This window comes from Drosophila grimshawi, unplaced genomic scaffold (genome assembly GCF_018153295.1).
Source record: "Drosophila grimshawi isolate 15287-2541.00 unplaced genomic scaffold, ASM1815329v1 contig_1367, whole genome shotgun sequence".
NCBI lineage: Eukaryota > Metazoa > Arthropoda > Insecta > Diptera > Drosophilidae > Drosophila > Drosophila grimshawi.
In genome coordinates, this window is record NW_025062889.1 from 12719396 (window position 1) to 12731765 (window position 12370).

The 12370-nt window shown below is 38.2% G+C and overlaps 1 protein-coding gene across 1 annotated transcript; it reads right to left on the reverse strand.

The window, feature by feature from the left end:
- Positions 1 to 10082: 10082 nt before the first annotated feature.
- Positions 10083 to 11150, reverse strand: LOC6559925. The gene has a single exon (XM_001986593.2). The coding sequence runs from the start codon at positions 10846 to 10848 to the stop codon at positions 10156 to 10158; it is 693 nt and encodes a 230-aa protein (XP_001986629.1). The 5' UTR covers positions 10849 to 11150; the 3' UTR covers positions 10083 to 10155.
- Positions 11151 to 12370: the final 1220 nt, after the last annotated feature.

The window sequence follows — 12370 nt, forward strand, 5'->3', positions numbered from 1 at the left end:
ACATACACAGAAATAAAATTAATTTAAAATCGCTGACAAAGGAGAGCGCAAGAGCGCCTCGTTCGTATTTATGCAAAATATCAAAATATGATGCCTGATTCTTGTTGTTGTCATTCTTTCTTTTTATGGGCTGGTGGCCATTGTCAAGCTTATGGCGACTCACACGTTCAATGGTCTTAAAGAAATTTGACTGAGGCATTCGTTTAAAATGTGAGCTTCATTTGGCATTTTCTAGCGGCCAGCAGAGTGCTCCAAAAATAGCCGAAACGTGATCATATTGAATATTCACCATTTATTTTTGGGCGTTTTTCACGTCGACATAACACGGTGTTTCTACCTGTTTAGATACACTGTCCACTCGCAGTGAGGTATATTGGATTTGTGCAATGTGGCACTTCTACTTTATAATACTTTTTGTAAGAAACACAACTTTTTTATATCTCTTTCTTTCTGTACAATCTATTATTAGGTTGACAGCGCATCTCGCTGTTGGGAGTTTGCAACTATCCATATTGTAAATATTCTTTCCCTTTTTTTTCGCTATTTTTAAGAACCGAATAGTCAAGAAATGTCTGTCTGTCATACATAGTGAAAACATTTAGATATATATATACATACGTATGCTTGTACACATATGAGCAGCGCATGCTTTAAATTTAACTTCAGTTGGATAACATTGCTACCCTTTGCTGGTAAACATATCCTGACAGCCTGTCAAACAAGTTTCAAAGCTGACTTTTAAATGTTAATGTTATGTTGGAAGCTCGTAATGCCGTTGCTGCCACTGGCAAAGTTCGTATATTTCTTTATGAAGGGGAACATGTTTAGATGTTGAATCATAAGTGAACGATTTCCTCTTTTATTAGATGAGGATGAAAAGTGCTAAACGTAATTATTATTGAAAATACTCCTGATCCTTAAAATATCTTACCTTCCAAAATGTGAAGATCTAATTGAGAAACATGAGAAAAATAAAGCCGACATCAAATAAAAAATTATACATCAATTAAAATAAATAAAGAGTATTGGAAAGTGCATTTGTAAAGAAAATTATCAGTACATATAATTTTTCTCAAAAAAAACCACAAGGCCTTAAAAAAAAGTGATGTTATTGATTTAAATAGTGTAAAAACCGTCTGCGAAAATCAGCGTTGTCTGCATTCAGCATGTGCAACTATAATTCCCTAAATTTGCACTATGAATGTGTGATACATTTATAGTTTTTAATTACTTGATGGCCAAAAAGAGATAATTCTCGCCACAATTTTTAGCGCATGCAATCAAAATCCTAAGGCCCGCAGAAAAAATAGCTAGTGCAACGCAAATGGATGAAGGATATTAGAGCTTTTAAAAATTACATTTACCGACATTTATCTTCACTTTTTTTATGCGACCAACTGTGGGCAGACAGAGAACCAAAAACGAAAAACCGAAAGAACACAAAAAATAAAAATAAGCAAATAAACTGTGAGTCGGGCAAAAAAAAAAGAACAAATCAAAAAAAAAAAAAAAAATGAAGCAGAAAAACAATTTGATTTAGCTGCAGGCAAATATTAAATGCATGTGAACAGACACAGATAGAGAGAGACATATAGCGAGAGGGTGTATGAGAGAGAGAGGGACTCCTTCGAGCCATGGACCATGCCCCGCGGTCAGCGTTCAACGGGACAACATCAAATTCAGGGCGGAACATGGCGAAAAACCAGCGGCGACTGCAGTTAGGACCCGGCCGCGAATTGTAGCCATGCTGACAGGCAGCGGAAAGCACATTTGTAACGATAACGTTCGTTTCTATTTCTAAACTCCCAACTGGGCGTCCAAGTATGTGTGAGTGTTTGTTGTGTTTGTCTATGTGTGTGACCATTAATTTTGAGCGCGTTTAACATGAAAACTACATGGCACAACTGATTTCGTGCACCCTGTGCAAACACTGGCCACATACTGAGATACACACACACACTGAGCCACACACATATAGATGCGAACATATATAAACAGAGATAGTTCATGCCCGGGAGCCAACAATGAAACAGTTATACTATAAATAAGTAAGCAAGAGGGCGAAAAATAAAACGAAAAACGAAGACAAACAAAATAAAAGCGAAATAGCAAACCAAACGTAATGGGAAAAGCGCAAAAAGCGGGTCACTGCGCGCAAAATGGCAGCAATGATGATGGCGGATGCCGCCGCCGACGAGCGGATGCTGACGAAAGAGCAAAAAGAAGCCAACAACAATAGCAGCAGCATCAGTAGTAGCATCAGCAGCAGCAGCAGCGGGTATAAAATGTAGATATTGCCCAGCACCAACTCTGACTCCAACTCCAGGTCCATCTAGTGTACATCGTACATCAAGGCGGGTAGCGTATTTTACGCAAAATGAAATAAATAAAAACATTAAAGAAAAAAAAATACTTTAAAAAAAAACACAATTTGTGCGTGTGTGTTTGTCTGTGTGTGTGCTCACGAAATAATATACAACGCGGGCGAGGCACGAGACATTTTGAAAACGAAAATCATCAGCGCTAACTCACACACGTACACGGACACAAGTGCGGGCGCACGAGGCGTATGCGCTACGTGAAAATAAAGAAGTGCGCTCAAAAGTATGCAACAAGAAGCGAGCATAGAAGCAACACTGCAAAATGCGAGCGAAATAAACAAACAGGCGCCAACACAATAGAAAAAAAACTCACACATTATTTGACCTCATATGAGATAGCATAAATAACTTTAGCGCATTTACTTGCAATCACAATTTTGCATATACTTCTATTTATGCCTGGTCAACGATTAAAAGCCGAATAATATTTACATTGTATTGATAAGTTAATTAATAGCCGGATATAGATCTCGTCTAAATATATTCTTTCGAGATTTAATTCTCATTGCATATTAATCAGTTCATATCTTAATATGCTATAAAAGTTACAGAGGACACTCTAGTTCAGCACTCGTTTACCAATATAATATTTATTTCATTTATAAGAATATTTCATAGTCGAGTACACTCGCCCAAAATTTATGTCTATGGGTAAAACTTTCTTAACTTTAACAGTCATTTTTGAAATGCCATTTAAAATTTGATGTTATTACTTGCGAACCTGCTCAGTTTTGTGTGTGTTTTTTGTTATTTGAAAGTTTTTATGTGGGTGCTTGTGAATGTGATTGCTTGTGCAAGGTCAATGAAATGTTCATTGTGATTTTGATTGCTATTTGGCCTTTTTGCTGGCCGACATCAAACCGCTAATTATTGAGGCTCGTCTCAAGGCGACAGAAGCTGGCAGCACTCAACATCATTCGCATTTGAGTGCATCATACAAAAGCGCATTTCCAGCTGTCATAATTCAGCAGTGACAGCTGCTGAATCTGTTTGTGAACTCCGAAGCAGCCGAGCTTACAGTTTTAAGGGACAGTCGTGCTTGACAGTTGCTTGTAAATTTAATGAGAAATTCGTTACAAATCTGTTACTGAAGTGAGTTGTAAGTCTTTTGCACGATTAAAGTCAATGTTTCAGTTATGTTTGTAAAGTTAATGAGTTGCTGTTCACAGCTGTAGCCAAAAGGCGGATAATACTTGAATGATAAATTACGCATACGCCAGGTGCGACGTCTGATGTAATATTGGTCCTTCAGGCAATTAGGTTAACCGTAGCTGGCTAGCGGTGCAAAAATCGTTCTCAGTGAGATATGTGTGCTTAAGAATGGACAAACGGTTAAGTGGGCGGCGAGGGTCGGATTGGCTGTCAAACACTTTCGGCTGCAAGTGTCCTTGTCACATCTTGATCAGTTTTTGTGCCTATATGCTGCTGCTGCTGCAGCGTTGACATGGACATTATTAGGGCATCCTGTCGACAGGACTCAAGTGCTGCATTGCTGATGACGAGCCAACGAACAACGGCCCAATCTGCCTGATAAACAGCACTGGCCTCTCCTATCCTTTCATGGCCTTTCCTGTTTTTGCCTGCCGCCCAACAATGTCAATTACCAGCGCCCCTACACGAACCTCATGTCGAATTATCACTCAGCATCTGCCATTGCAGCAGATTTGCACATCCTTTTTACCTTTTCGGGCTAGCATTTTTTCTTCTTCTTTGGTTTCTACTATTTTCGTCTTGTTTTTTCCGTGTATCTTTCTATTTTAAGTGCTATGCAAATAGCTTGACTGGCCCACTGTTGCGGCTGTTGGCTTCCGACTGATTTCGTCCTTTTATTCTTTTGTCGACTCGCTTTTACCAAAAGCCATTGCCATTCATTCAGACTACGATTTGTGTATGTGTGGGTGTTTATGTGTGTGTGTGTTTAACTTGCGGACAGCTTGTGGTGTTGCCTGTACTTGTGTGTGCATGTGTGTGTGTGTGTGTGTGTATATGTGAGTATCCTTGTGTATGCGTGTACGCCATTTACTTTTTATTGGTCAAGTTAAGCATTTTGTGTTTAGCATTTGAACACTTGAAATTGTTTGTCAATTTGTTTGCTGTTTGTTCACAGCCAAATTGCCTGTCAACACCACAACAGGCTTAAGACGCAAGCTGTGAGTGTGTGTGGGTTTTTTCATTCTTTTTTGGTACGGAAAGGGGTTTTGTATTCCTAACGACATTTCAGATGTCGAAGTTTTTTCCATGATTGCAGTTAATTGATATTGATTTAAACTATTTTTTAACAATAGCTAAAGTTCCGTAGACGCTCTTCGCACGGTTGTCGTAGATAATTTTAAAGATTGTGAACTGCAGGCATAAATAAATTATTATCATTTTTGACTACCCCTCTTCAAAGCCATTTCATATATAGTTGTTTTAATAAATATATTTTTTATCTTATCTACAATCAAATTTATAAATGGATTTTTTATTCATTAACAATATTAATATATGGTAAATATTTTATGAATCTTTTTATTTGAAGCATTAAAATGTAGTTTGTCAAACTTAAATATTTGATTAACATTTAAAAAATGCATTCTGTTCTATGTGGGACCATCACGGGGCGCTCGAGCGGTCTTGTCAAAGCCCATTTATTGTATAAACATAAACCAAAAAGTTTCCTTACGGTTTTGCATATTGAATTTTTACATTGTGTTTTCTTTTTGATGTTCTAAATTGTTGAATATCTGCCCCAAGCAATGCAATAATATTTTTTTCATTTGTCTCTATTTTTCATAAAGGTATTACAATGATTTTTTTTATTTTTTTCGTAACAGTTGACATTCATATTTTGGCTATTTGGTGAAGACCTACTGCTGCAGGTTGTTATGTAGAAATGCAAAATTCTCGGTTATTGCATTTTATGGAACTGCAGTTATGTTATTTTGGTTTAATATTTCGCTCGTTGTCAACACAACCGGCGGCGATGTACCAGGTAACTGTGTGCAGCTGTGCATGAGTCGCTGCCCGCCTGCCAATGCTATCAATGTTTGGATAGTCATATTATAAATAAGCGCATTTCAAATTGTTGAGCATTTCTATTTTTGTTTTATACTTGAATTGGAATTTTCGATCCAATTTGCGCTCTGTGGCTGCCTTACAACCGTTCAATCAATCAATCAATGCAAAGTGGCGCCTGGATAATTAATGCCAGCCGCACACATATAAAGAGCTGAGGCCATTTAAGTCCAATGCTTAACGTTTAATCAAGTACCCAATTTGTGATTTGTGTGCGAGATTTGTGAGCGAAGCCGCAGCTGACAAACTTGCTGATGTGCCTGGCCAAGACAATGCAGAGGGTTGTGGGAGGTGCAGGGCATAAATTAACGCAAAAGCCTCTAACAATTTGTGGGAATGGGTGAGGGAGTGAGTGAGTAAGTTGAAATTGATTTGCACCTAATGGCTTATGGCTATGGCATGGCAGACAAGTTAAGTGGCTTCGAACTTGGCCAAATGCTGCGCAACTTAAAAAGTAGTTAGGCTGTTCAAAAAAAAAGAAATAATACTCAACTATCACGTCTGCTGATAAATTACTCGACCAGACAGTCAGCAACAAGAACTCGTATCAACTTGACTGCTCAACTAAATTAAGCCTCAGATGAAGCCGTCCCCACAAGGGGCACAACAAATGCAAAACTTTGCGACAAGCGAGAAAAAAGAATGGAGGCAAAGTGTGTAATATTCCATTTGAATGCCAACCATGTTCCGGACGATGTGAAAAGAGAGCCTATACTTTAAATGCGTGCCAAATGCTGCAACCGAAAAAAGCTTACAAGCACATGATGAAATATTTGAAGCATGTGGCAAAAATCCCACAAGCAGATAAAAATATTGTTTAGTAAAATTATGAAGAGCTGGAAAAACAAGCACATAAACAACAGCAACAATTGTCAAACATTTAAACTTTAAGAGTAATTGAAAAATACCAACAAAAAAAGTAAGGAAAAAAAAGCTAACCGAACAAATGCCTGCAAACACCTCACTTCTGTCTCGCTCAGACCAAACGTTAATTTAACTTTGTGTGGCCTCGGTTCAAATAAACTTCGAGTCAAACTTGCTAAATTCTTGGCAAATACATACATAAAAGCTGCTATAAGCCACATCCAATGCAAAAGAGCAGCGCAAACGCTTAAATATTTGTTTATGCAAATATTGCGCATACGCCACGTTTGACGCCCCAGGTGAAAGACTGGCTGGCAACGGTTGACGGCTGCGACATGTAAAAGTTTCAGCATTTGCTTTATATATTTACTGTCTAACTCGAATTGGAATTTTCTTGTATGAAAGACAGTCAAAGTTGAGCAGTAGAACACGCAGCGACAACATCGCCTGAAATGAATGTTCAGGTATGCTTTAACGGCATTTCGGCTAGTCAATGTGTTTATTTTTATATATTTATTAATAAGCTTATTCCACGTACGTATTATAACTGAGAAGAACAGCTGTTGGCTTCCATTCGACTTCAGCTCATGAGCATAGTTCATTTTTGAAAATCTTCTCTAATATGAATACTTATCTTAAATTAAGAGACTTGCAAGCAATCTAAAGATCACTCAATACACTGATGTCAGGGTGCCAAAACGACGGCCTGATTCCAAGCCAGCTATTTAATTTGCTGTGCATGGATTCGCCTGTTTGTGCATGTGTGTATCTCTTTATGATTGCTAATACGTTTGACATACCGCACATGGAAACCTAATCTCTAATCGACTTTGCCTCTGCCTCCTCTTCCACAAAGCAAATCCAATTTCAAACTTTGCTTTTACGCCCAACCCAACTACCAAAACGCTTGACAGTTATTGGAGCTTCGAAGGAATCAGGTATTTAGAAAGATATAAGTAAACGAATATTATTCGGTGTTATAAATATTTTTCGAAAAAAATCTGTATTTATCATTTTTCCCTTTTATTTGACTTTCATTTCCCTATGACATTTTTTTAAAAAACAAATGTATATATTTAGTATCTTACATTTTTATATATGTATATGCAGATATTTAAAGTGTGCTTAAAATAAAATATTAGCATCTAAATGAGTTTTACCCTTGCAGCTTCAACTTTCAAGATGACAACTTTTTTGTCAGCTAACAGTAAAGTTTCCTTTGATGACCTTTTTTATTTGGTTTCTTGCTTACCTTTATCACACCACATTGTTAGCTGTTTTATTTATGTGCAAAGTTGCACAATTAAGTTATATTTTACTGCAAAATAAAAATAATTATTTCAAGTTGCTGTTGGGCACTGTAATAATTATTGCTTTGTGTGCGGTATAATTGAACATAGCAAAACAAAAAAAAAAACGAAAATGAGAATAATAAAAATGCAAATGCGAAATGTCAGCGAAACTTTGTCGTTTGGTGTGTCAATGCTGCATGTTCTCCAATTTCCGTGACAAAACTTAATTAAAGGCAGTACGCAGGACAAACAAGCATTTGTCATTTGGCTCTTTTTTTTTAAGGATATGCACATTACCCCCTTGGTTAACCTTGAAAGTTACTTTGGCATTCGAAAACTTTAACTTGTGTGCAGCTCTTGCATTGAACAACGCTTCAGCTAAACGAACGCAATATATTTTTTTATTTATACGACTGTCAGCTTATACTAGAATTTAATTAAATCTCAGCGCTTGAATTTTACATCATTTGACTTCTTATTTCTTATGGGTCCGTTTGTACATAGAATCACAAGACCCCAAGCAATTCATAACATTTTCCGTACATCCCACACACACACACAAATTCATACGAATTTTAATAAATGTCATGTTTTGCATGCTGTTTGCTTGCTGAGTGATTGATTTATGTCACAATATTTGCAGGCAAATCCATCGCAATCTGCTCTGAAGCACATACTGGCTACCGAGTCTGACCCTTTGCCAGCGAGCAGGTAAACAACCGCAATGAAGCCAACAAATCACCGCTGTTGTATATGAGGGGGTGTGTGTAAGCGAGTGTGTGAGTGTGATTTACAAACAACGCTAAATTAATTTCAACAACTCGCCTGAGCAACCATTTCGTATACTCTGGCTGAGGGTATTTTCCTACGTTAATATTCTTACCTTTACATACTATTTTTATATGCACGGCAAAGAAGAGTCTTGATTTTACCATGTCTGTTTGATTATGTCATCAGAATTTACCTTTAACGATAGTTTAAAGTTATTTTTTTACTGATATTACAATAAACCCAACCCATAACAACTTGTCTTATATTTGCAAAGCAAAAAAGAAAGCATTGAAGTAATCATACTTAAATTTCAGATTTTGTTCAAAAATAAGTTTTAGCCATAAAGTTTGCTACAAAATATTGTACGGATAGGAGAACTCAATAAATATAGTTGGAAGGTCACTTAAGCTCAGGTTATTCCTCTGATAACTTTCCTTACACACTTTATTTAATTTTCGCGTAGCATTTAGTTATTAAACTTTTGATTGCTGCAGTTGTCACCCACAAGAAGTCGGTAACAACCAAAAAAATAAATAAAAAAATCGATATATTTTTGGCTTTCAATTTGCGGTGGCTGACACAGTGTTTAACGAGTGTATTTCGGGGCGCTCAGTTACCAAAAGGCCAACTGTCAAAGCATTGCGAGATCTTCAAGCCAACTGTCATAAATGTCGACATCATTAAAATGTCATAAAGTTGGGACAGGCGGCCCACTAGCCGCCCGCACAGACATACCGAAAGCAACAACTAAAACAGAACCAGCAGCAAATGTAGCAACAACAACAACTGTGAAAGTAGACGCTTTCAAAAATGTGCAAAAATTTCGCGCACTTCCGTTACATTTCGCATCCTTTTTGGCTGTTTATTTTTTGGCGGCGCTTCCCTTAGACAAACCGCTACGGATGCAACCGAACCTCACCCAACACAGCCACCCTCCACAATCTGAGTCCGCACTTGCTGCAAAATGACAAAGCAAGTTGCAAAAACTATTTCTCTTAAAGTGCGATAGAGAGAGAGAGAGTGAGAGGCAAAATGAAGAGATAGGGAGACACAATGCTGCAGTTCATAAAAATTTCATTTTATGAAAATACTCGTACTTGTAATTTTATAGCACTTTATGTTGCTGCTGCATTGGATGAGTCAGTGACAGTGCTCTCAGATGTGATGGTATTTAAAAGTTTCGAGTGTTTATGCCATAACAAGTCTATTAAAGCTCCTAATGGCCGTGTCAAATGAAGCGTTTACCGCTTTTTGCTCTGACCCCATACCAAAGTGCATTAATCATACGCATTGTGGTGCGACAATCAGCGGGCTCAATTTAAAGGATATACTCACGTATATGTATATAAATCTCTAGCTAAATCGAAAAGTAAAACCATAATCGTTTGTTCAATCCTGTCAATAAGCACAACTGAAATCGAAGCCATTAAAATATATTCCGAGGGCATTTTATTTTGAAAGCTAATTAAGTGCGGCCATTAGACGCGGCTGCGTTGCCTTACCAACCAGGCCAGAGGTGGGGTGAATTGGACACAAGGTCGATTAATGAGGCGCAACAAGCAGGCAAACACACTCACCGATTGCCGCCAGGTCGTGGGGGGCGTGGCAGCAATAGCAACATTGAATTAAAGTTCAATTGGCCAAAGCACGCCAAGGGTCGTTAATAAAGCTACTAATAGCCAGTCCGTATGGTAGGATAAGCAATACAAACAGCTGCTTAAATATCGCTACGGATCAAATTTTATTGCGCGTATCAAGCCCTCCTGCTTCCTGAAGCGTAACGGCCTGTGTTACTCATCCTTCTCCTCCATATACTCGGGTACGTAGGGATCTTCTGTCAATGGCGCATACTTATAGTACAGAATCATTAATGCCAAGGCAATGGCTATAATTAAGAACAATGCAAAATTATCGCGTGCAATTTCCATTTCAATATTTTTCATATAGTCATGAAACATATCCTGACAACCATCACAATCGGGTAGGTTACAGCAGGCCGCCATTGACCAAGTTCGATTTGCAATAATATAATCAATAGATCCATGGATGCCACAGCAATCGAATAGCTCCTCCATCATTTCTATCTGTGCCTTCATCCAAAGGGTATGCAGCATCATATTCGTATAGTATCTGAGACTGGAACTGTAAAGATACCGCGACACGGCAACGCATATCGTAAAGAGCAGCAAGGTGGAGCCAGCGAGCATGTAGCCGGCAAACTTGATGATCGACGGATGCTTGGACATGCGTATGCCCAGTATGGCGAACAGTAGATAGACGAATAGACAGATGCCTCGTATCCAAGATATGCGTGCAGACAAACCCAGCAGGCCGATGGTCATGTCAAGCTCGGAGAGTGTGCTCGACCGCAAGTAGATGTGATTGTAAAGATCGACTAGAAATATAATGCCCAGACCAATCAATACAACATTGATCTCAATCACAAAGCCTGGCGATATAGAACAGCACAGCAACTTGGCCATATCACATCCAGTCTGTGTCTATTTCCTGTTTTTGTGCTGAGTGCGGGGCACTGAAATGTAATTCAATGTTTATTTACTTTGAAGTCGAAACGCTTGAGAGCAGGTTCCGTTTTGAAGTTGACCCCAAAGTCAACTGTTGATTTGAGCCAACTCGGATGGCTAATATCAACATTTCGCAGTGCTGATACTCTGTGGCCCGCTTCAGACATGCTGCTGTGGTTTCAAGTGCAAATGAGTTTACTTTAGGCCATAAAATGTGGCACCTGTTGCGATGTGTATCGCTCCATACCCACCCACCTCCACACCCGGCTGTGGCAAAGAGAAAAAAAACAGCTACAGCTAGAATAACAGCAAACAGAAATTAAATATTTGAGACTCAGCCACCTTGAAGTTGATTGCTCTAGACCCGCCTCCTATTCTCCACCCCACGCCCACAAGCACACGCACCTCCAGAGAACGAAAAACAAGCGAAACTGAGTTGCTGGTAGTGAGTGCTTGTCAATATGATACCCTGTATTTGGCTGTAGAGCAATCGCTTTTTGAAATACTCAACTTGCACGCTTAATGGCATCTTGCACTTTGCAATGGTCCGATTCAAACTGCTCTGCAGTAAACAACTCAAGTAACGCTGCTGAGAACATGTATATATATGAGATAATTGTTGGCTGCAGTATTGTGTTAAGTATTAAGATACTTATGATCCTAGACGTATATCATTTTATGATTTATTATTACTCAAAGCGAACAACAATATTTCTTTGCTCATTTCGCTGTCTCAGCACTCTTTATAACAAAGATCTGTTTGCTCTGTTAAAGTTGGGACGACATTTGTTGTTTTTGTGGCTGATTATATAAAAATTAGTTTCCGACTCGCTAAAGGTACAGCTGAAGGTGTAAAAGTGAGTGGATGTGGGTTATTCTGGCGGCCTGCTTTCAATGTTTCCAACTAAAATTTAACATCTCGAATTTAAAGTGCTTAATTAAAACTTTTCCATTTAAGTCTGCACCTTTTCGGAGCCCGCTCAAAATCTGTCACAGTTTATTAATTAAATAAACAAACTGCAGCTGAGCACGTTGCCGGCAATGACAATACATGTTACGAACATTTTGCCGACACAGACCAAAATAAGTAGCGAATTCACCTGTCGCAGCTACGAATTCGAACTGATTATTAGGCGGTCCTTAAAGTGCTTAAAGAACTTTACAACAATACGTTAATAGTTATCCGAAGTGAGCCTTTGTAGCTGAACTATTTAAAAGTAAATACAACGATACATTAATAGATAAAAGAAATGACCAGCATGATTTAAGTGGTAATATGCCCCATATGCTATATAACAGGCTCTTGTTTAACAAAATATTTATTACAGTTGTTGCACAACAAATTTCAATTATTTGCACTTAAACGTTATTAAACTGAAATGTACGCAACCGATCAATGCGCTAATTAATATAATTAAATACATGTATCAACAAATATGCTTGGTATTTACACTCAATCCACATAAAATAATTCGTACTT